Genomic DNA, 24,474 nt, shown 5'->3' with positions numbered 1-24,474 from the left:
TTTGTATTTATTTTCAGAATAAACACGTAAGTACCGTCGTTGTTCCCAGTGTCAAACAAAATAGACCACAAAATGCGACCATCGTGTGAGGTTTCAGCGCAAACTGAGCAGTGGTTCACTCAGGAAAAATTTTATAGTGTTCCAATTATCATCGTAACATCTGGAGTTCGTACATAATCTGGAGTTCGTACATTCGTACATAAGTCTGTAATGAAGTTAGTATGTAACTAAGGGGGCACATACTGGCCCCATTCAACTCATCTTTACTTGTGGACAACTTTCTGTGGCAATGCAGTCAGGGCTACAGAGCCAAACCACACCATTCAGCTGTGCGGCTGGAAGTAGTTCAAAAAAATACCTTGCTGGCGGATACCTAAACACTTCAAAAATATACACTTCCTATTTTTTAGCCTTAGATGGATAATTCCACTAAATTACTTGACAGAATGCATGAAACAGAGAGCATTATTTTTTATATTTTGGAGTTTTTTTTTTGGTTGCAGCTGTCACCACTGGCGTCACAATGGTTGTCTTCAGAAACAAAAAAAAAAAAAAAAAAGAAAGAAACATGGTGTCTTTGTCAACAGCCTTCGGCAGCTCACCACTTCATTCTCCGCTTTGAATTTTTGAGAAGCTTGAGAAGCAGAAGCCGTCAAAACAAATGAAATAAGTGGTTTGCAAAGTGTACGCCCAAGTGAGACTGGTGCAACCGGTACTCTCCATTGTTTCTACAATCTGTTCGATTAGCCAGTTTGATGGCCTAAGCGAGCATGTGTGCATGCTGCTCTTTCAATATGCTGTGCCCGCTCTGTGTAAGTACTCTACACATGTCGGTGGTGCTGCCAAGTTTTGAGCTCCGGAAGACTTCACAAATCAGTGCATGCCGTCAGAACTTCAGTGTTGACAAAATTAACTTCACTTCTGAACGATACAGAGTTGGACGGTTTAGTCCACGGTTGGGCCGAGTTCTCCAGTCAAAGCGTTGCTTGTGTTTACAAACAAATGAAGTGTGGGGAAGGAGACGCCAATATGGCTGCATGCTCGGTGATCGTGGTTCAGTGCACTCAACCACGCAGCTCATGTTAAGAAATGAACTGTAGCAAATGCGTATCTGTCACGCCGGAACTTAAACCAAAACTAGTTTATCGGGAATTACTTTAGTGCAGTAACACAGAGCAGTTAGCTCCCTCTCCCCCCATAGCTTTCTCTCCATTGCCACAGAATGTTGTCCCGGAGTATAGCAGCGTGTGACCCGACCTTCTGGTGTGGGGTTGAGTTGACGAAGAGTTCCGGGCCTGTTCTCTGCTGCAGTGGCACATGGCGGACTACCTGTACCAGAATGCGGAGCAGCTGAAGCAGGGGGAGGGGGACTGGGACGCCCTGTGGATGTGCCTCTTCCAGCGGCTGGGCGAGCTCTGCGTCGACCCCCGCTCGGCCGTGCGCAAAAGCGCCGGCCAGACCCTCTTCTCCACCATCAACGCCCACGGCTCCGTGCTGCGCCAGGAGACCTGGCAGGCCGTGCTCTGGCAGGTGAGCACACTAAGGGGGACACTTTCTCCGAGTATCATTCCCACAAAGCAGAAATCTGACAAGGGCAGGTGGCACTGTGTCATTGCTGCAGAAATTGATGACTTGTGAGTGAACATTGAAGGAAAGTGCGCTTCAAGGTTTATTAAATCATTTGCTTTTGAAATTGAATGTGTCGTGGGGCCTTCCTGAGTAAGCAGTCTCTTCTGATTGTGTTGGGGGGCTAGAGTTGCCTCAGGCAGTGAGTCCAGGACTTGTTAATCAAAAGCGTGACAGACACCCAACTTTTACCACGAGAGTTCCGAAAGAAGACAGTGCAGTGAGTGGTGCCATTCTTGTGGCCCCTTATAGAAACGCGCTAGATAGGTGCACATCGCATTTGTTGGGACCCTCTGTGTGTCTTCGGAAGCCATATGTCGACACCCCCCCCTCCGACCCAGGTGCTGTTCCCCCTGTTGGACCGAGTACGGACGCTGTCGGGGTCGGCCTCTACGGAGAAGGTCAACGACATGGGGGGCAACATCCTCATCCACCACTCGCGCAACACAGCACAGAAGCAGTGGGCCGAGACACAGGTGGGCAGGCTACTGCTGTGCACTGGCCAAGAGCATTGGTGATAAGCAGAGTGTGTTTGGGGTTCCAGTCTGGAGTGGTAGCCTGTTCCTCGAATTCCAGTGGAATACAATCTTGAACAAGCAGTACTGGCTCAGGTTGCTAAATTGGGTTTTGAATCTACATTGGATTATTGAATCTAAATTGAATCTATATGAATTAGATAACTCTAGGTCATAATTTCTCAAAGTGGGTTCCCCGGAACCTAGGCCCCTCCTCAGGGTTCTGCAAGCCACTGATAAATTTTCCCTGGTTCCGCAGTCGCAAAGTCTTATATGGTGAACTTGAGGTGCGATCGATCTAAGGAACCTCCATTACTCACGCCCGAGTGTCAGTAAGCACATCTCGGCGCATAACAGAAATGCGCGAGCTGCGCAATAAATCTCGTCAGCAGCTTGTAGCCAGCCAGACTCCGAAAATGGCCCACGTGGTTAAACTATAGCACTTAAATCTCGGCCTTATATTACCCCCATGCGCATTTCTCCTGTTTGGAGATAGGTGCCGCTAGCGTACGCATTCGCGTAAAGTCGACGGGGGAAAAAAACGATACCCTTGCTTGCTTTAGAATTTATTGCACGTTAATGTAGCATGAATGGAATGAAAAATGGCGGGAGGGGGGGGGGGGGGGGGGTTCCTTGGCACTTAATGGAACTTAGCAGGGTTCCCTGGGACCAACATGCTTGAGAACACCTGGTCTAGGTAATCAACTTGAGATTGTGAATTCAGGAACTGCACATTTTCAAAATCGCAATACCTGCCAAGGAGGGTATTCCCGATTATGTGTGCAAATGGGGCAGGCAGTTTAGTGGGTCCGTGCAAAGTACAAAACTTTAAATCAGCTGATCAACAAAAAATATGCTATCTTTTTTTTTCTTTTTGCGGATATCAATGTCCTTGGCCTCTTGGCAATTCAGATACCCTTTAGTGAGCTCTGCGGGACCACATTAGAGCTGTTTTGCACTGCCAGATAATAACATTTTGGCTGTTTGTTGTTGCCAAGTTACACGTTACTTCCACTGCCCTCACTGTTTCTCTCCGCTCACAGGTTCTGACACTATCAGGTGTGGCGAGGGTGTTCCATGTCAAGCGTGAAGTGCTGCACACTCTGGGAGATTTCCCTCGGGCCTGGGCACTCCTCCTGGAGTTCATCGAAAACTCCGCCCTCAGCAAGAACAATGAGGTACTTACGTCAGAGCTTTCCTTGCAGCAATGTTTTTTTTCTTTTTTTTTTTTTAAATGTGCAGGGCACTTCAGGTGCTCTGCTTGTTGTTGTAGCCCACTCGCTGGACCCAAGTAGAGCCCCACAGCATTCTGTCATCGCGGCGTCCCACATAGGCTTCAGAAGCCAAGTGGTTTATATAGTCATAAGCGTTCGAAGCTCGTGAACCGCTGGTGCTTGTCATACATCTCCCCATTGTTTAGCGCACAGAAAACTGCAGGCACATTTGAGGCAAAATATATGTAACTAACTGGCAGCGCCCGCATTCATTTAGTTAGGAACGCTCGTTGGGTTGGTTTTTACGGAAGTAAGCGAAAAAAAGTGGCAGTGCAACGCCGGCACGTGTGGGAGGAAAAGCAAGCACAAAAAGAACAGAACTCCCGCTGGCGCAGTTTCAGGCAGGGGGCATGCAAGCACTGCGAAGGCGGGAAATTTGAATTGCATTGGGTGGTAGCCGTGAGCTGATAACGGTGCACAGCCCATTATGGCGAATCACTGCTCTGCACTTCTGGCAGCTTTGACGTTGAGTGGAATGGCTTGAATTTTTCTCTTGAGCAACTGATAAAAAAACACGGGTGTGAGTTCTCAGTAGCCTAGGAGTAGAATGGTGGGTTTTTAAGTGAACGGCCTTGTTTTGAGCTCCTGCAATGCCGAAACTTTTTCAAGACCTGCGTTTTTTTACCCAAGAAGTTCTTTGCGTCAACTCTACTCACTCTTTTCGCTAATAAGGGGCCTTTGGTTTCTTTTAGTTCAATTTATGGGTGGGGCGGAGTGTGGCAATACATTTAAATAACGTTCTGGGATCTCAGAATGGAATATCGCAGTCGCATTCAAGGTGTTGTTACTGTGTCAGAGTGCCGGTGCCTACGGCCAGGACGTCAGTTGTTGCTGTCCCCCCCCCCCCCCCCCCCCCCAGGTGTCACTGTCGGCGCTGAAGAGCTTTCAGGAGATCCTGCACCTTAGCCGACCCTCGGAGGGTGCCGGCAACGGGGGTGCCCTCCTGGGGAGGTCGGCCGACCCACAGGGGGAAGCCGCCCTCTGGTGTGCGGCCTGGAAGGTGAGAACTCATGGGGCGTTCACTCGCTTTGGCCTGTTATTAGCAGAAAAAGTGGATGGTGGACACACCTAAAATCTAGCCGTGAAAATTGGAGGATGCTTACGTTTTGCCTTTAATTAAGCACGGAGCGCGGTAGCGTCGTCGCACTCGCTGATGAGGAAGGTGCTGTAGGGCGCCCGGCAAAGTTTTACAGGACCGCATCCATTACACATGCGTCGAGAGCGTGCGTGCTACGGCACATTGCACCATAGCACTGACGTCATCGTGCCCTGTAGAGGCACCTGCGAGTGGTGAAAACTTTCTGCTTCTGCTTGCACATAGCCTGTTTGAGCAGCGCCTTCAATTTGGTAGGCTTCAGTGGGCACTGCAAAAGGACGATACGGGATTTTTCGCTTGGAGTGTTCACGCATGAAGGTAAGTTTTGTGCTAGATATGTCTTTTTGACGTGCCTGGTGGCCTTTGTTGCAGTAACAGCATTTTGTTTCGAAGCAAAATGCCTTTTGTTGTTCTAAGCTTACACGCTAGTGGTTCTGGCATTCAAGTTTGTGTGTAGAACAGCATTTCAGTGGGTCTGGGAAACTTTTGGAGAAATCCCCTCCTCACTTTTTGTCCTGCCAAATGTCGGCAACGTTTCCAAGTGGTCTGTGCCGCGTTGCCTGTGCATTTTTGTAGCTTGTTCATTTGGCTCATGCCACTAGGCTAATATTCTTGGCTCAGTGCGAGATCTGTGTAGAAAATCGATTTTGTAGAATTCAAATTTGGCGCCTTTGGAAGACCGCCTCATAGTCTCTACAATGGCAGAAAGAGGGCGCCAGGAGTCCGCTAGAAGTAGGAGTTCCTGTATAAACATGCCCTTCGCGAGGGGCACGATCAAATGCAGAGCATTTCCGGGGGCGCACGACGTTAAGTAGTTTGCGTTACGTTAATGTTGTTGCACTTGTGGCAACTGCTGACGAGAGAGCGCTTGTCAGCAGTAATTTGAATGAGTCAACGATATAAGGCGCATTAGTAGCGTCCCATTCTGTGTCGGCTTTGTGGCGCAGTGGGTAGAGCACCATGTACATTGCGTTCCGCCCGCAGGGTCGAGGGATCGAAACCTGGCGCCGGATAGTATTTTCTTTTTTATATAGTAGGGACAACGACGGTGCGGACTACGGACGTCAATGCGGGTGACATCGTGAGTTACTGAAATGCTCTGCATTTAAAAGCAAGACATGTAACAAAACGAATGCCTAAAATCGCTGTACAGGCAACCATATGCGCTAGCCAACAGTTGGAACTAGGTAGTGGACAGTTTGTGCCAGAATGCCATTGCGTCACTACCATGGGTCCATCCCACGAGTACATACTTGACGAACGCTGGTTTAAATTCGTGCATAGCCCTGTACGCTGGCCTGATATGTAGCCAGTGTATAGATTAGGATGTTTTAAGGTGTAAACACCACCGAATCAGATTTATACTCATGCCACACGTACACAAAAAATGACATTAAAGGGGCACTGACACAAAAATTTAGCATCTTGTTTTTTTCGTTGCGATAAGTAGCTAGTGACCTACTTATAACCTGTAGAAACCTCATTTGCTTCAGCGTGCGACGGTTGTTTAATTAGAGGGATTTTAAATGCGGCCAGTCGCAGTTTCGGTTTCAGCGAGTGCCGCGAAACGATGGATTTTGTGGATTTTGTGTGAACAAAGCTGACCACGTGACCGTCGGAGGGATATCACAGAGCAGAGCCGCCGTAGCACTGTCGAATCCGCATCGACGGCAGTTTCTGCGAATGCCCCCAAGTACTGATCTCGTGAGGCGCTTAATTAAAAAGCGACCGTGGATGTGACGCAGGCGCTGCGAGTGCAAATGCTACCGCGGCAAAAGAACGACGCGCGACGCTCGAGACGGTGGGTGGCAAGACGCGCGCTGGGAGCAGCCGGCCGGTCTGCCTACAGGTCCGCCTACAGATGTGTTCGGCTTAGCACTGCGGCGGATATTCGAGTGCCGCTCTCGTAAGCGGTGCAGATGACAATTTTTAATGCAACCCGCCATCGCATCATTAACTCCTTTCTCATGTAAGCCACTAGGTCGGGACTTGGGGACAATTTCGTGCAGCGGTAACAAGCTATCACTCGAGCTACCTGCGCCGGCCTGGGCCACTTCGCGGCCGTGGCCGCCGCCTGCACAGCGACCGTGCGGCTAGCTCAGTGGTCTTTTCGTGCCTCCGGCGCGTTTTCGCATCCAATGGTAATAAACAGTAATAGAAACAGAGTGCCTGGAATCGCTGGAGAACTTTGGTCGCGGCCAGCTGCCCGATTAGCTGACGAAATCACGGCGCCTCCGCCGCCAACGATCGGGTCGTTCGCTCTCGAGTGCAGAAGCTCCGCCCTCTGGCCCTCCGATTGGAGCGGCGAGCCGGGCGAGCTTGCGTAAAACGCCGGTAGTGCGGAATCGGCAAACACAAACTCGTGACGTGTTTGGATGTTGTTTATTTACAATTGCGCGTGGTCCTCTGCTGGCTGCTCGGTTGCGTTTCACACACTTCAAAATTGATTTTAAATATGTTCTAGGCTGTATTCGGCGCTGATATTTTGCAGATGATGTATATGTGTTCCCACCAATCTATCTCCGACGTTATCTCGCCTTCAAAATTTTGTGTCAGTGCCCCTTTAAGTGTTCAAGGCCTTAAGATACCGAATGACAATATTTGGGCGGGCTGTGCTACACGCAAAAACGCGAAGGCATTAAATGTGTTAGGCATGATGGTGATAATGACCAACTCACATTTTAGAAGTTCTAGTGTAGATAAAAACGTCTTACAGGGTTAAAAATGTTTTTTGTGAAAGAAAACGTCATGAGAAATAGTGTTTTCTGAAAAATATTGCAAGCCATTTCTAAAAGTGGCTTCAGCAGCTGCCGTCGCCTGCCAGCAGTAGCCAAATCCGAAAAATTCAAAACGACAAGTAACCCGATGTTTTGCATTTTGCCACTGTTTTAGTGAACTTTGGCTTCTTCAGAACTTCGCAACCAAGAGAGCACAAAAATCGCCTTCTTTCGAAGTTCAGCTACATTTTTGCATCAACACTTTGGTGCTGAGAGTTTCGTTGGTTTTATTTGGTGCTCATTGGGTTCGAGAGTAGGCAGATTTAAGGCATTCGTGAAAGCGAATGAGTTGTGCGGTACTCCTTTAACCAAAAATGGCATTAGAGTGAATGGCATTAGATTTTAGCGTGTAGCAGCTAATGGCAGCTGTAGCTGTAGCTGTGTAGCAGTAGCTGTGTAGCTGTAGCTGTGTAGCTGTAGCTGTGTAGCTGTAGCTGTAGCTGTGTAGCTGTAGCTGTGTAGCAGCTAATGGCACTAAAACTAAGGTAAATTTAATGTCATTTTTCGTGTACATGTGGCACGAGTATTACTTTGCTTGTGCTTCACAGCATTGGTGTGAGCGTGTTTAAAATTGAGGGCAGGAAATCGATGTAACTGTGTGTTTTTTTGTTATTATTATTTCCCGTGTGGTGTGATTGCACGGTTGGTGTTCTACACCGTGCCATGCCACTTCCTAGGCATGTTTGATGGGGATGAGTGCTAGTGCAGTTCACTCTGCGGGAACACTGTGGCTTGAGGGATCAATTTAGTTTGGGAGAACAGTGCATTTCAGTTTAAGCAGGTTCACGAGAGATGTGAGAGTGAGCCACAAGTAAGAAGCGGTGTCTGAACGTGCCCTGCCTGCCCCGTGTTCTCCCCCCCCACCCTGCAGGTGTGGTACAACATTGGCATTGAGAGCACCAGGCCCCCGCCAGACGTGGCCGTGGAGGACGCGCGCTTCTCCAACGGCCTCGCCCTGCTCTACATTCCGTCCCAGGCCTTCCTCACAGCACTCGTGCAGATCTTCCCTCACCTCTTCCAGCACATCAAGAACAGGTGTGCGGGGGGCGGCTGCTACGTCGATTTCCCGCTGGCCGATTTGTTCCCGCAAATTTCTCCCTGTACCCTATCGATCAGGCAGTAGGGCAGGGTTAATAAAGCAACACCCCTAAAAAAAAAAAAAAAGTAGCGGTGTGTGAGGTTTTAAACTTCAAATAATTTTTCAAATGCAGTCGTTTTTAATGTTCAAAGCTCTCTCATTATTATTTTTTAATATGCAAATGGGGCTATGCGTTACAAGTTTGCTTCGCTATAGAACGCCCGCTTTCTTGGCTTCACTGCGTGTGTGCATGTTTGTGCATGTTTGTGTCCAAGTTGGCTTTTTCATGCCACGTCACAGCTGTGTGAAAGAACCAAGCATGCAGAGGAGGTGCATGAAGTGAGATCTTGGTCAGATCTGGGCAGAAATTGAGAATGATTTTATGTGAGACAAAAGCCCGATATGTCCCACTGTGAGAAAAGGTGGTGGCATTGTTGTGGCTGAAAGTCGGTCATAAAAATACGCAATCAAGCACGAGCCACGCCCGAGAAAAGTAATCTGCCCTGGGCATGCATAGGGCTATGCAGAGGAGTGCAGAGCTTCCATTGGTCACTGTGGTGGCGGTGGCTGGTTGGCCAGGCTAGGTTGGCATGCCTCTAGGTCGGCGGCACTTGGTAATAATTTTTAGAACTTGTGTGTTGCATTTTTCTGTACAATGATAGCAATGGGGCATGTATCGCACAATCGCAAACGTATTCTCCAAATAACGCAGATTTCAAGATGATTAATGCGCAAAATAAATTATTTGAAGGCCAACACTTCAACTTGCATTCATGTATGTGAGCTTTGCACATTCCAAATCTAAACGTAACAAGTACTGTTCAGGTATGTGTACGTCACGATGCGTTGTCATCCTACAACAGTGGTTAATTGCTCTCCTGCTGGCTTGTTGGATGAGGAATGGTTTGAGGAGCTGGAGTCCCGCTTTTTACAGTCTGTCCTCCCATTCTCGCCAAACCCATAAAATCTCTCTCTCTCTCTCTCTGTGGCAGGTTCGTGGTGTCAGACTTCCAGAAGTTTGCCACAGTGGTTCAGAATGCGGTGGCCGCGCCCGTGCACGGGGATGCGTCTCCCTTCATCCTGCCCACCCTGGCCGAGGTGGTGCTCACCACCCTGCAGGAGTCCGTCCTCAACGCCATGGACAGTCTGCACAAGGTGAGGGGGTAGCTGGAGAGGGCAGGGTTTGCAGGTACTCTAGGGCGGCTCGGACACCCTAGCACTCAAGCCGGATATTTTTGAGCCCACTTTGCGTTCGCGATGCTGAAGGCGATCGGTATCAACACAACGTGCAGGCAGTGGAAACGTCTGTTGTCGCAGCTCCACTCGCTATCTCCAAATGTTTAAAAGGGGAGAGAGCAGTTGCTTATCTGGAGAACGCTCTAATAGATGCAACTTATCACGCACTATCTTCCGAGGTGCGCCTAGAGCAAGAGCAGCTGCGGCTATCATGTACGGGCAAACGGAACTCGTGGACTAAAGGCTGCCTGTTTGTTTCTTTTCTGTGTCCACGTTAGAGGAGAACGGGGAGTGCACGCTGTGTGAGATGGCTGATTCTATTTTTTCTTTTTTCTTTTGCGACCTTAAAACGATGCCCTGTTGCGCCAGCTGATTGGCAGACCCGCCAAAAAACTTCACCATAAACAGTATTGTGCTTCGGGCAACTGCGTAGTTAGGGGTGTGGTTATGCAGTGAGTTCTATGGGAGGCCTACCGGTGATCACAAAAACCCAAGTTATATCTGGTCCCGCGCTTTAATTAAGCGGTTAAGTTATAAATGGTCTACACTGTACTACTATACTCTCTGCAGCCGGGCGGGGGGTCTATTCTGGACAGGTCTGTTCCAGTTAGGTTGAAGTTGAAGGGGGCCACAAAATAGATGTTTTGATCATGAAAACGTAACGTACTTGTTTAAAAGCCTATCAGAAAACTCTGCATATTTTGGAGAGCTTCTAGAGAACAGTTCTTTCAAAGCCCAGAAAATATTAGGGCACAGAGTGGCAACCGCTGCGCTTTATTTGTCATGAAAAAGGAGTCTGTGAGCTTGGCTTGGTTCTTCTGCGTCATGAAGTTCATTGAACTGTTTTCAAACTCGTTGATACCATCTGTTACACTGCAACAGTGGTGAACTACCCTGAACTGCCATGCGTCCTTACTGGCCGAAATGCGAGGCAGTTGGTAGTCGTCGTCAGATTCATCATCATGGCTTGGGTCTGCTTCAGCGCTGCTGATGTCAGCCTTGATTTCTCCATAGTTGCAGTCCACCTTTGTACCCAGTGATGACGTCTTCAGGGTCTAAACACCTCCTCCCATCTTTTGTAGAGCCTTGGTTGAGAGGCTGCGGGTTCACCGTTCTGTTGAGCAGTAGAAATTTCGATCTTCCGCAGCTGATCGTGTGGAAAGCTGAGCTATTGTCAAGAATGAGACAAATTTGATGGCCAGACCTCTCTTTTCTGTGCTTGGAGCCCCTCAGTGAAAAGGTTGCGTTTCACTTGCGCTTTCTTGCTGGACGCGCAGCAGTCCAAAGCACGTTCGAACAAAATGGCCGAAGTTTGCATGGGCCGTTCATATTTGCAGCGAGTGAAATCGATACACATAAATTGCAAGTTTTTCCTCCATGGCACGCACGGCCCTTTGGGTGCAATGTCTTATTTAGCAGCATCTGTCACAACAGTTCGGATTCATTGCAGTTGAATATTTTCTACCCCTGAAAGCTTTTGAAAATATTTAACCCTTTGGGGCAGTTACTTTTCTATATTGTTGCTGCTAGTCGTCTTACTTTCGCTTGAGATTCTTTACGGTGTTGTCGTTGTGGGCCTGGAAACATTGCTTAATTAACAACCAGTGCTGCCAGTAAAGTTGTTTTCTCCCAAGATAAACCACCTCCCCTTTTTCATAACCTTGCACTGTCAACGAGAACGTTCTTGGCTCGAGTCTCCCAGAACCGGGCGTACAGGGTCTTCTCAACCTTGCTGCAGGCCGGAAAACGCAGATGACACATTCCAGAATGGTTGAATTGCATTTCCTTTGCCTCAACATCGACCTCATTGTACAGCCTAGTGCTACAAGGATTCTGACCAAAGTCCAAAGTGCTACGAGGCATTCTGAACATCTCTGCGACTGACCACTTCTTTTCACTGGCCTCCACCCATGAGGCCATGTTCGTTCCCCTTTGTTTCTAAATCCAAACTCCGCATTTTTTTTTTTTTTTGTTGGGCATCCATAAATCTGGGATGCGTGACACAGCGCTGCAAACAAAAAGAAAACGAAAACCTGCCATTTCACACGTCACAATCCTAAGTGGAGAGAACCGGTCTAGCTGCAGCAGCAGAGTGACCACTGTCCAACAACACTCAGTCATCCAGTATAAAAAAATCGAGTTGTGTCAGCCGTGCTGGTTTGCAAGGACACAAGTCTGCTAGTATTTTACCATAGATTGCGATGTGTGCTAGCCTTTGCCACAGACTGTGACATCGTCTGTCTGTCCTAATGGTATGTTTTGACGCAAGGGATCATGATTCGTGTCCCTTGTGTCATAACTTTCTGGCAGCTGAGTTTATGAAAGAATTGGCGTGTCACTCGTTGCACTTCAGTACCGTATTTACTCGCATAATCCTCGCACTTTTTTTTCGGAAAAGTCAGTGCAAAGTTAGGGGTGCAAAAGTTGTGCGGGGAAAAAAAAAAATCCGGTGCACGGTGTTGCCAATTTGCCTTATGCCAGTCCCGCTAAATGTAGCGGTCGTTTTTTGTATAGGTAAGCTCAGTGTTGCCAACAGCAGCTATTTCTTTTTATTTTATTATTTACAACGTGAACAGTCTCCCGTCGATCAGCGATCATGAAATTGCCGCTTTTGCTTTATGGCGCGCGCCCTATCTCGTCGTCGTATGTGCGTGCCCTACTTGGCCCTACTCCAGTAACGCACGTTAAAGTCGGTGACGCCGAAGTGCCTGCCTGCGGCACGGTTGCCGTGTTCGATCGCGTACTCTTTCGCTTTCAATTTGAAAGCGGCAGTGTAGCTGGCGTTCCTCCCGGCACCAAGCACAAAACAATTAGATCAAAAAGTTCTCAAAACGGCAGCGAGCTATCCACCACTGACGCGAGTGACTCTGACTGCTGCCGCTCAACGGCGGGACCACGACGGCGACACGACGACACGACAGCGGGCTGCGCGAACACCGTCTAGTTGCGCGCACGCGAAACATGCGCGAAACCGGCTCAAGTACAGTGCGAGTAGCGTGTTAGGGCGCCTGTTAGGGAGTAGCCATGCAGGTTGTTAGGGCGCCTGGATGGCCTTGGATACACAGCGCTCTCCGCCGAACGGAGAGGCGGCGGGGGAGGGCGCGCGTTGAAGAGCGCGTGCACCATGCGGGTTTCGCAAGCAGGCAACTTTCGCCACTGCAAAGTTGGGGGTGCGAGGATTATGCGAGGAACCGAAAAATCCAAGTTTTGGTGGCTCACATTAGGGGTGCGAGGATTACGCGAGTGCGAGGATTACGCGAGTAAATACGGTATATGACCCCTTCCCCCCTTCCACTTTCTTTCGGGCAGCGTTCCATTTTGTAGACCGCATGGTAGACAGTTTATGAAGCAGCCTAGAGCAGCAGTAATTGGAATGGCACAGTAGCTACCACCGCAGGCAGAAACTTCGTACCAGATGTTAATATATGCAATTCGCAGTTTTGTAAAAGACAAATTTATCATTACAGTAAGTATTTTGTAGGCAATCAAAAAGTTAACAAAAGTGGGGTCGTAAATAGTAAATTGCAGTAAAATATAAATCAAAGCGCAAGTTTTTTGTTGTAATGTTGGTAAGCAAACAGGTGGCGGTGTCGTTTTTTAGTTTGGAGAGCTAAACAGTCGGCGTAATTGTTGACTTCAGTGCTGTCCTTGTGAAATGGTCTTCTTTTCAGTATTGATGAGGATCGGAACAGGGCTTAAAGGAGCCATGAAGAGAAAATGCAACTTCGTTTAATTTGAAAGAACTTGGATCCAGTATCTCACTCAGCTCCATTCCAGCCGCAAAAGACGTCTTTTAACAAAAAAAAATGCAAGAAGTATCGAAAAACTTTCAACTTTCGCACCACAGTGACGTCTTATGGAGAAGAGTGACGTCATACGGGCCAACAATAAAACATAATTTTCAGTGCGTTAACCGCACGTTAGCATTCAAGTGATGCAGTCAAATGGAACTAGATGCCCCATTACAGTGGTCCAGTCATGTGTCTTCGCGACTGGTCAGTTAGGCGGCCGCCAATTGCACAAACAAGGTTTCGGGACGTCATAGAAAAGTTGCGGGAAATTGGCTAGGGAGTCGCCACTGCTTCAGACGTTTTCTTTAATATCTCCATTATTTGTGCGGAGATTGCGATAATATTGGTATCATTGTTATCAGGACTAAGCAGTCTTTCTAATGAACCCAACTTGTATTTTATCTTTATGGCTCCTTTAACATGGCAGACAATCAGCTTAGACGGCAGTGTAGGTGTCTAATGGGGAACCTTCTGTGGTAGCTCAGTGGCTGAGGCATAGTGCTGCTGAGCCCAAAGATGCAGGTTCAATCCCGGGCACGGTGGCAGCTTTTATGATGGAGGTAGAAAGCGAAAGTACCCGTGCGTCCATATTTCAGAGCACATTAAAAAGATCCCCAGGTGGTCAAAAGTAACCCGGGGCTCTTCTCTACGGCCCATCTGTGGCTTCGGCTTGTTAAACTCCCCCAAATTTTTTTATGCGAGAGCTTTCTTAGTGGGGCCGATGGCGTCCTGTCAGCAAACGAATGCATTTCCCCATAGACCGGTTGGTCGTCCAAAAAACTCTGATAACATCTCTGGACACACGGTGCGTGTGTGAAACCGGCCTTCCATTGTGTCAAAGTGCTTACTTGAAAATCGCGAAAAAGGAACGCTTCTGGACAAGACAGTGCACGCATCGATCATAAAGAAGGAGCCCAGTAGCATACCTTTATCTCATAAACCATGTGTCGGTATACATTTAGGCCGTTCTTGCACGCGTTTACTTAGTGCACGAAAAATCTTCGCGTGGGTTCATTCCTCAGTTGCGACTTGGGTCTTTGAAGGTTTGGGTCTTTGATAGGACACGCTTTCAGCGAAGGCTGGCCACACTTTTCGCAAAGGTTTTGACACAGTTTTGATGTGAGAAGGCTTTCGCGCTTCTCTGAACCTTCTTTAGGAAGGGGTGGCCAATTTTTGTATCTAATGGAGAAATTGGAACGCTCTCTCTCGATTTCCCTCCCCCTGCCAGGAGGCCCTGACGGGGGCGGACAGCCTGCAGGCCATGGTGCCGTCCATCTTTGGCCAGCTGCTGAGCTTTGCGTGCTACGCATGCCAGGCACCGGCCTACGGCAAGCTGCAGGTACGGCCCGGCCTGGCCTCCAAGCACCTGGACTGGGTGACCCTGAGCTTCGTGCCCTTCGGGGAGCGTGCCATGGACATGGCCGTCTCCCTCTACGTGCAGACCGCCCAGCGGCCCGTCGTCATGCAGGCTGACATCCTGCACGCCATCGTCAAGGTCAGCCTCCTCTTTCTCTCTCTCTTCCAGGAATGGAAGCCCAGGCGGGCGTGTAAGCGAATTCCACTGGTCGATCCGAAGGTTTTTTTTTTAAAGCGAAGCGTACGCAGAATGCTCTTCTTTTGCAACCCAATAAGCATGTGGGAAAAAAACTATGGTTGGTTCCTCTATTGTAGGAATCGGTAAAACACGAAAGGGAGATGTGCAGCGAAATCTGCAGCGAAAGAAGTATGATTTGCGGGTTGGCGGCTGTCTGGGTATGCTTGGCAAGCGACGTCCTGCTGGCGGGTCACTTCGGCAAAGGTGTGACCACTTCGGTCTTGCTCTGTGGCGTGTACAGCAGACAGTTGCATTGCCATGAGCTCAGCTTGTGGAACGCGAGAGGCAGAGTTCGTAGCTTGGACCATAACCAAGCTACGATCCAAACGCATCACTTCACGGTCCAAACGCGATCAAGGCGCCAACTGTCAGCACTCATTATCGTCATGATGGACTACTTCGCTTTGCCTCTCCTAGACGACAGCACCATCCGCGTCAGTGAAATTTTCTGCTGTTTCTTCTGTGTTCGTTGTACTGGCGTCATTTCCGTGACGGATATGACGTTTATCCTGGCATAAAACACTTTCGTGTTAAAAACTGCGTTGGAGAGAAGTTAAAAGTAAGGGGATGGGGTGTGGCTGGGTTTATCTTGCTTGTGGCAAGGTGTGTGCTGAATGAGCTGCTGTGCGATGCACAGGTCAAGTGATAGCGACAGGCAGGGGTGTGGTCAGCGGTGTGGGCAGAGAAGCGTCAACTGGGCAGTGGCATATGCGGTCGTGTGTTACTTCAAAGTGAGTAGGCCACGCGTTGTACGTATACTCTCGAGGAGCAGGAAGCGTAGGATCAGCGATGCCGGAAGCTGAAGCGGGAACGAAAGAAAATCCTGCGCAACGTATAATCAAAAAGATTTTAATGAACCATTGAAGGGGTAACACGTGTGAACTCTGTCTGCACGTTAAAGCTTCGCTGGTTAACCATCTGTGCGGAGTGCAAGGGCGCTTTTGTATTTTCGTCTGGTCTTCAGTAGATTGCTTATGTTTCCTTGATCAGCCAAAACCAAGTGCTAAGCTTTGGCCGCTGTACACCCAATCCCCGTGAGTGACAGTTTGTCGGTCTAGTCATTGATGTCCGAATATCTTGTATTCGAAGCACCGTAGCATGGAAGAGATAGGCTCAAACTTTCAGTTACAGGGGCTCGGTTAGCTGCCCAAGTTTCCTGTTTGCTGTGTGTGCGTTGAAATTGGCATAGGAAGAGAGAGAAGCATGCTGTCTTAGCCTTTAAAAAGGGAGGCATCCTCTGCTCTGTGTCGTTGATGCTGGATCGATGCGAATGCTAAGAGATTCACTCTCATATTCCCCTTGGGGTTCACTTAGGCGTTTGTTGTGCGTCGGGCAACAAAAACCTCTGCTTGGCGAAGGCTGTAGAAAACACAGGTTCGTAATTTGTCTTGCTGGTAGTTTACTATTACCATTGGTAGCAGTTTACTAGTGCTACGGGTAGCATGTCGTATTGAATTGACTTGAGCGAATGCGAGCTTCGGCAGCTAATGTCGACAAATGACTGCCATCCTGCCTGGCCTCCATTTGTGTTTCGGCTGTTTTGACATGGAGGGAGCTCAGCCAAGGTAAGTTGACCTTTACAGAAGCTTCCTGACCTGGAGCAGTTTGGTGCTCCCTAGCTGCACTGCTCAGAGAGACCACAAGGTGTGTGTGCAGTGTTGATTTACAAGGAAAGAAGAAAGCCCATCTTCTGAAGCTTGTATGCATCGTGAGGTGAAAAGATCATGTTGTCTGGAGAGATGAAAGGCTGCCGTGTGATGGAGGCTCTGATTAAAGGGACCCTGCAACACTTGCCATCGACTACTAGTACTGTATTTTGGGATAAAGTCTATTGTCCCAGAAATCTTCTCCCGCAAGAATTATGAAAATCCGTTCACAATTAACGAAACTACGCGCAATGAGAAATCGCGCATAATCGTTCCCTCTCAACTCGAACGCGGACAAGGCGACGAAAGCTGCGCGCTCTCTCCCGGAGAGGGGGGCGGCTCGCGGCGTTCTCTTCGGCGGCCTTCGATATATTACATGGCGGGTAGTTTTCTCCTTTTCTCCGCAACGCGGAGGGGCCTATTTCCGGTCTGGTGCCACAAAAAAGCAGGCATGGGTGCCTGCTCGCAAGTGCGCGCTCGGGCTGGTAGGGCGTTTTTGAAGCAATAAACGTTTGTAGTCGAGCGGTCCCGTTGAAAGGGAAGTATTGAGCTCATCACTCAAACTCCGCGCGCACTCAAAACACAAAATAAACGGCAAAACTGTGCCTACAGGTTCAGGCATAGAAGAGGTTTGTACACAGCGATGACGACGACGGAAATGGGAGAATCTAGCCGCGAAGTTGACCAGTGACAGCCGATCGGGCAGCCATGGCCTATGTGACGTCCCTTAGGCCATGCATAATGAGGACAACTGAAGAGAGAGCGGTTTGTTTGTTCGCGTCTTCCACATCGATTTGCGCGCTCACCGCTTCACGTGCACGTGTAATATTTGGCTCAGGTATTCCTGGCAGTGTAATCTAAACGTCGCGCAAGTTTACTTGCACTGCTTAAAGAGTGTTGCAGGGTCCCTTTAAGGGGGGGTACATTTTAAAGAGTGCTTAAAATGAACTCTGCATTTTTTTGCATTATACTATGCACTTACCGCGGTATCATTCAACGCGTCCCAACAATCTAGGCTGCGGAGCAAAAACAAGACAGAAGGGTGAAGCCGTGATTCCTAAGGCAGCCAGATAACATCACAAGCGCTTGGCCTAGGTAAAGTTACCAGCATCTGTCACGGGAGAAGAAACCGCGCGGACGCTGCAATCGGAATTTCGCTGCACAGCCCCGGAATGAATTGTAGCCGCTATCATTTTGCCCGTCAGGTGTCGCTACCGTCTCCTTCGCTGTCGCAGCTACAAAGCTTTGTAGTCTGCGTTGGCTTAATTGTGACATCATCTGTTCCTCACCCGCGCTTCCGCAATGGGTTGTTCCCTCCCCTATATACTTGCTCTGTGGTCTTGGCTGGGCAGTCGTGCTGCTGTGAAATTTCGGCAGCCGGCATGTGCACCAACCGTAACTTAGTTCCAGTCTCCCTGCATCATTAACAGTGATATTAAAGTTATTTTCTCCGGTTGCTGTAGTTCCCTTTTGGATTTGGTAGTCACCATCGTCAGCATGGCACAGCACAGGACGTAGTGGCAGTTGGTGCTCCCGGCCTAATAGTATTGGGAGAGGCACACTGGCCCGCTTTCATCAGTTTTTCTCATTCAGCCTGCATGACCTAAAGCTACTGCGGAGCCATTGGTCGTGGCTGTCAATGTGCTAGGCGAATTTGGCGTTTCGGTGGCTTCTGTGCCAAGCCTGCACTCGCTGTCAGTGTGAGGGTAGGAAGAGTCAGTTATGCACTCATTCGCACTCAGTGGAGACTCCGGGCAAAATGAGGGTAGTGCAAGTTGCTTTACTGAAATAAGTACCTGAGCGAAGTGGTATGAAAACTTGCTGTTTTCGTAGTTCTCACAAGTTCATTGGTAGCCCCGTGTTTCCTGGCATCATTTATGGTTTGCAAAGCTAGTTCATTGAGTCAAGCTCATGAGGTGGTTATGTTTGAGTCCATGCGAAAGCTGATGTGAAATGTCGATTTTGTGGATTATTGTTTTGTACCAACAAGCCCTTTTCATTTTTTTAATTGTAAATGAATAACATCTTTATTGGCTGCAAGAATGAAATGTGGCGTGAGAAAAATATGTGCCGCACTTTTAGCGCTGCACCTCTTACACTGCACAGCAGGGTTGGTTGCATTGCCCGTAACAGATCCGCTGCTGCAGACGCTTGATCCATGATGGTCGAAGCTGAGCCAGCTGGTCTTCCTTTGCTAGTTTGCAGAGTATGTGCATTAGAGATGGAGAAACGCAAGCTCCAGTTTGCACCCTGGAACCCTGTCTAATTGATTTGGTTCTTACAGTTTGCTGCTGCTTTCATTTTTTTTTTTTCTTTTTTATTGTGGCCGTGGAAAAGTAGAATAAGTTGCGTGCTGTTTTTTGGGTGACAGCAGGTGTACTTACCTATCTCCTCGGTTCTTTGCGGCCTCAATGGGACAAACTACGTCTCGGTGCATGTGGTGCCTGTCTCCAATGCATGGATGGTTTATGATAGTAAGGGGGAAGAAAGGCAGCCTGGCATGTGTTATTTCAGTGCCACGGTTATTCCTATTGTCGTTTCAGATAATTATTGCGTGTCTGGCATCTGGCATCCTCTCACGGGACCTTACACACAGCATAAGCTGTAGTGATGTGCCGAGATGTTTTTCAGATTTGGTGGGTTTGCAGGGTTTCGACTTGAGGCGAAGCTTTTTTGGCTTTTGCTTTGTTCGAGAAGCGACAGCTCGTTATCTACCATCACCGCTCATGCCTTGGATCCAGAGCATCTTTAGTGTATGATTAGGAGAAGGTGATTGGTGGTGTATCCTTCTGGAAGAGAGTGATGCTGCTCTGTTTTTGGCGTTGTTTCACTGAGTAGAACCACCACCCATCGAGGGCACGGGAGAATTTTCACACGAAGCTGACGCCATGAAAGTGCTTGATTGCGAGGGAATTTGACTACGTCAGTACCATAGTGGCTGGCATGCCTGTTTTGCAATCTTAAAGTTTGTGTTTATGTACCTGCTGCCACTCTGTGTGCGTTTTCTGTTTACAATTTCTTTTGCTGATACTGGGCCTGATGCACTTTTAAAACACTATAGGACACTGCTATAGGACGGACCATTTAAGGTCAAGTCCCCTAGACTTGACACTCCCCTAGCAGTGTCTATAGGACACTGCTAGGGGAGTGTCCTATAGACTTCACGTTCAAGAAAATGGGGAAGCTAGCTCGATTTCCAACTCGAGTGGCACACTTGCACGACGTAGAGACGAAGAAGGTTGCCCAGATGTTTATTTGCACTGCTCATTGCACCTGAGGTTGCCAGTGTTAGTGAGTAAGAGTGCCTTCTCCAAGCGCATTATCAGTTTGAGCCTCCGTAATCTTTGGCTGCTCAGCACACCTTGGCGGGAGCTCACATCTGCACGTGCCCTGATGTAGTTCCTTGTAGTTCCTGTTCTCCGCTAGATCTTCTGTCCCCTCCGATCGTGCTTCTCTTTCCAAGCTCCAAGTACTGTTTGTTCACTGCAACTGATTTTGACTCGCTATTTTTCTTCTTTCTGGCCCTGTTACATTGATGCTGTAATGTCGCGTTTGTACCAACTTGTTCATGCACATTTCTTATGTGAGACTGTGTGCAGGTGGTTAGTATTTCACTGCAGTTGCATAAGGCGCGAACGTATTTTTTTATTCTTGCGACTGTTCAGTTCTTCCAGTAACAAAGTTTCTTCTCTGGCTGATATTGGTCGTCGGCTTGTTCGTCGGTTGTTTCATGCTTGGTGAGTGTGTTGATTCACAGCGTGGCGCTAATTTTACGCTTTCCAGGACAAGTAGGATGTCGTAAGCCACTTTATTAGAGTTAATAGCCCAACTTGATGGCGCCCCAACGTGGTGCAAATGATTTCTCTTGTTCATTGTTGCTTAAAGTTGAAGAATATTTGAATCGCGGTTTTGTTTGTTGAACACTCAAGCCCTGGCTTTACTGGTTAAGGGAAACTTTTTTTTTTTGCTTTCAAACCAATTTTAATAAAACTTTGTGGGCTTGTTCAGTTTTTTTAGCTGAGTTCAAATATCAAATTCGTTTTTGTGAGGTAACTAGTTTTCAAGTTAGTTCAAGTTAGTTAAAAATCATCCTTGACTCTTCTTGAGAAAAATGGGGAAAAAAAAACTATTCAACAAAAAATTACCAGCAAGGCATGAATAGATACCAGAAGTTCTGAAAATGTGGGAAGCAGTTTCTTTGTTTTGCAATCACAAACAAGCTGACGTCAATTCTAACTTCTAGGCTTGAAGAACACCTCCTAACCAATTAAAAATAATGCTATTAAACAACTTCTGAAACACAAAATGCAAAATATGCATTCCTTATTGCTTGTTTTAAATGTTCAGCTTCACAGCGAAAAAGAAATGATATTCCTAGCTGGGATGTACCTCTCAAAAATTTCCAATCACTGCAATACCGCTCGTGGCAAAGAAGTGAGGAATTGAGGAAAAATTCTGATTTTTTAATTGATATTGGGCCTCTATGGCTTTTATAAGTACCCGGTACTGTCCCAAGTACAAAATTTTCGGAGGAAAAAGTGTGCACGTCAAGAGAAAAGTGATGCCTAAAGATATGCTTTTTTGGGCAATTTTTCAGTCCTTAAGACCCATGTGCCCCCTGAAATGAAATGCCACACTGGCAGGTGCGAGGTTTGGGGAACTGCAAAGACAAGCGCGTTCCTTCCTGTTCTGCTTTGTCCTAATGCATAGCATCGCTGTGACGCTGTTCCGACGTGTTTTTCCGCTGATTTTGTGCTTGCGGTACTGTTGACCTCATTCGTCACGCCCTAGCTGATAAGGTACTTGTTTGCGTTGCATAGAAATTTCTTATCTCTCCTCCGCCCGTTCCTTCTCCCTGTTGGTTTAATGTGGAGGGTGTAGCGTTTATTGCCGTCCTTTTTTTTTTCGCTTCATATTTTAGCTGCTGGTTGGTGCTGGTTGATGAATTTAAAGGGGCCATGCAGACAAAACACGTATTCTTCATTCAAGATATTGCCTCTATAGAATCATACTGACACCACCTTTAATGCACACTTTGCTTAAATAAGCTATATAGTTAGGAAAAAAACCAAATGGCCATGCAACCCACTAGCTCACTTCCGCAACAGAATCTATGATGTCATATGCCCAGCTGTGTGATTGGCTGAGGCCGGCAAAAGCAAACGCAAATTTGGCAGGGCTTATAAGCTTGCCGAATGAGCTATTTGTGCTCAACTGTAAAGCATATTCATTTTACAGCAGCAAGAATGGTGCGGTAAACCATGAAAGTTATGAAAATACACGTAAGCATAAAATTATCGATGCGCACTGCTGTTGCTACTGGGCACACTATGCTTGTTTTAGCTGCAAAGCAGTCCACCGATTTGGAGTTGTCTTACGCGACACTGGCCGATTGGCGTAAGCGACATTGTCTTACGTGACCCTATTTGTCGAGCATACACCATGTTTCACGAAACGATCACTTCCTACGTTAACAAAAACAAGCCAGGAACAAATATGGTCAAAAACAAAGCAACGGCGGACAACTGTCCGTGGGTGATTATGGTAGCGCCATCTGGGAGGACTGATGGCAAGCAAGGCTGCAGAGCCAAATAACGCAGTGGAAGTTCGTTTGAATACGTGCACTTATGACTTCATTGCTTGCTTACGACCCAAAAACACATGATTTGGCGGGAAAATCAAAATTTTGACCTAACCTGATGGATTTCTCAGTGAATACGGCATCATTTGCTGCTTGATAAGCGCTGGGGGCACCATAAAACACGAAACCTTTCGAATAAAACAAACTTGGATTTTGTCTGCACGGCCTTTTTAAGAAGATCGAGGCAGGGGCTTTCATTCGGTTGATGGTTCCACATTGTGCCTTGGGTAAAGCACACATTTTTTATGCTTGGCTGCTGTTTTGCTTTTTGTTTACCCATTTTGGTTGATGATTGGACAATCAATTCCGGCTGAAAGCTTCATGCAGGCTTCGGTTCTCGTTGGGTGCCCATTGTTCTTGCATTGGTGGTTTTATGATACAAACGCACTTCTGGTGAAGCTAGAATTCCTAATAAATCAGAACACAGCTGTATCAGATTAGTCATGGCTGGAGCAGTGTGTTTTCTCTGGCAGTAGATTTGCTGAAAGGATTCACTTGCAACACTTGTTTCAGCTGCCTGGGAAATCTTTTAGCTCCTTGCTGAGGTGCTTCATATAACACCAGCATGGCAAACAAATGCAGAAGCATCAGTTACCGGACATTGAAGGTGTTATATATGAAAGCGTGCCTTGTAGCTAGCATTTAGAGCTCTCCCGGAGAGTCCACAAAGACCTGACACCAGTGTGTTGCTTTGATAGAGCAGGTTCATTTGGATTTTCTGCACGTTGCATCTCTTCAGATCCTGCATGATAACGCATGATAACGCCCATGCTTGTTTTATTGGTGCCGCCTTCCAGGCGTCGCAAAGCGTTGTCTGAAAGCGTTGAGTCATTGTCCAGCTCTGACCGCGTGTATTCCTTTCCGTGAGTGTTCCATTTTTATGTATCATTTGAGCTGTTGCTCGCTACAGCCCCGAGAAATATTGTTTCAACTTGATAACCTGCTTTCGAGTGAAACTTTTTGTCCTTCCACCCTGTAACGGCCCACTTCTGGGCTAACAGTATTAATAAATGAAATGCCATTCGAGCATAGTTAGCCTTCCAACTGGTACATTTGTTTTTACGTTTTACTAGTCATGCGGTCACTAAAAAAAAAAATAATGGAAGACCGCAAATTTGAATTAAGCTGGCAACGGATGCAGTAGGAAAAAATTGGCCCAGCTTTGGCCGTAAACATTGTGGCCCATCAACCAAAAATTATTGGGGGTGTTTACTAAGAAGGTTCATTTAGTTTTGCTGTTCATGGTTTTGTAATGCTTTTGCATGGGGGGTGTGGGAATTCAGTTGGAACATCACTTTAATGGTTCGATTTAGTATATGCGGAGTCACTATGGCAGGATGCTAATCTATTTTCTCTTTTAGTTGGTAATGCCAGCGCTCGATGTTTTTCAAGGAGTGCATTTTGGCTTTGCAGCGGCAGCATGGCTTTGTATCGTTGCAACAAAACATGTTGTTGCCATTTCGAGGTTTGTTGCGACACTGCCGACCTTTTCGATAGTGATTCCCGCGCGATTATTTTCAGAAGGCATCTATTTGCGCATCTGCCGACCTTTAACGGCAAGTGCTCTCGAATGCGTCCTCAATCTTGCCGGCTCATTTTGCGGCCTGCTTGCGCAAGTGGCGTGCGTCGAAGTCTCGTGACACGTGGGTTTCGTCTAGCGTGTGCGGTGATATCCATCGTTTTTACGGGATTTATTTTTTTATTCCTTGTTGCGGCGCCTGCGTTATTCGTGAGCTGGCGTTGTTGTTGTGTACGCCACGAGTGTGTCATGTCAAGGTTTTCGTGAGAGCCCTCGACAGCTAAACCGCATTTTTGGGAGGACAATCTTCTGTGTTCTAGATTTGTCATTTTTCGAGCAACGTCGTTTTGTTTTTGCTCGTTTGTTTTTCTCTACTGCCCCCACTTCTTCGAAGTCTTGAGCAGTTGGAATGCTGTAACTTTGGCACTAAAATTTCGTGCATATCCGGGCAGACGTTTTCGTAATTGCCAGCATAGACCTTGATTGCTCTTTTGTGGCCATCACCGACGTATCTCTTGGCAGCAGTGCCAAATAATTAGGTGCGTGCGCAAGTTTTTGTTTTTGGGAGCACATTCTGTGATTGGTGATCACCTTTGAAGAGCCGTTGATGACGTTACTTGGTTCCACTCTCGCTGCATTTTTAGGGCGCGTGATTTCTGCCCTTTCTTTTTAGTCGAAGAT

At 47.6% G+C, this 24,474-nt stretch overlaps 1 protein-coding gene across 4 annotated transcripts in view; it reads left to right on the top strand.

The window, feature by feature from the left end:
* The window catches only part of Mon2 (Mon2 homolog, regulator of endosome-to-Golgi trafficking), a 206,971-nt gene that overhangs the window by 36,822 nt on the left and 145,675 nt on the right, over positions 1-24,474 (top strand). For all 4 annotated transcript variants that reach the window (XM_077691219.1, XM_077691218.1, XM_077691216.1 and 1 more), the window contains 7 exons: positions 1,312-1,530; positions 1,968-2,102; positions 3,185-3,319; positions 4,275-4,415; positions 8,160-8,323; positions 9,359-9,521; positions 14,622-14,888. In XM_077691219.1, the coding sequence (XP_077547345.1) occupies positions 1,312-1,530; positions 1,968-2,102; positions 3,185-3,319; positions 4,275-4,415; positions 8,160-8,323; positions 9,359-9,521; positions 14,622-14,888 (1,224 nt within the window). The remainder of the gene's footprint in view (positions 1-1,311; positions 1,531-1,967; positions 2,103-3,184; positions 3,320-4,274; positions 4,416-8,159; positions 8,324-9,358; positions 9,522-14,621; positions 14,889-24,474) is intronic.

Source organism: Haemaphysalis longicornis, unplaced genomic scaffold (genome assembly GCF_048455015.1).
Source record: "Haemaphysalis longicornis isolate Haplotype H1 unplaced genomic scaffold, Haemaphysalis longicornis Haplotype H1 scaffold_10, whole genome shotgun sequence".
NCBI classification, from domain to species: Eukaryota; Metazoa; Arthropoda; class Arachnida; order Ixodida; family Ixodidae; genus Haemaphysalis; species Haemaphysalis longicornis.
Note: the sequence above shows the minus strand (reverse complement) of the source record. Positions and strands in the feature narration are given on the sequence as shown.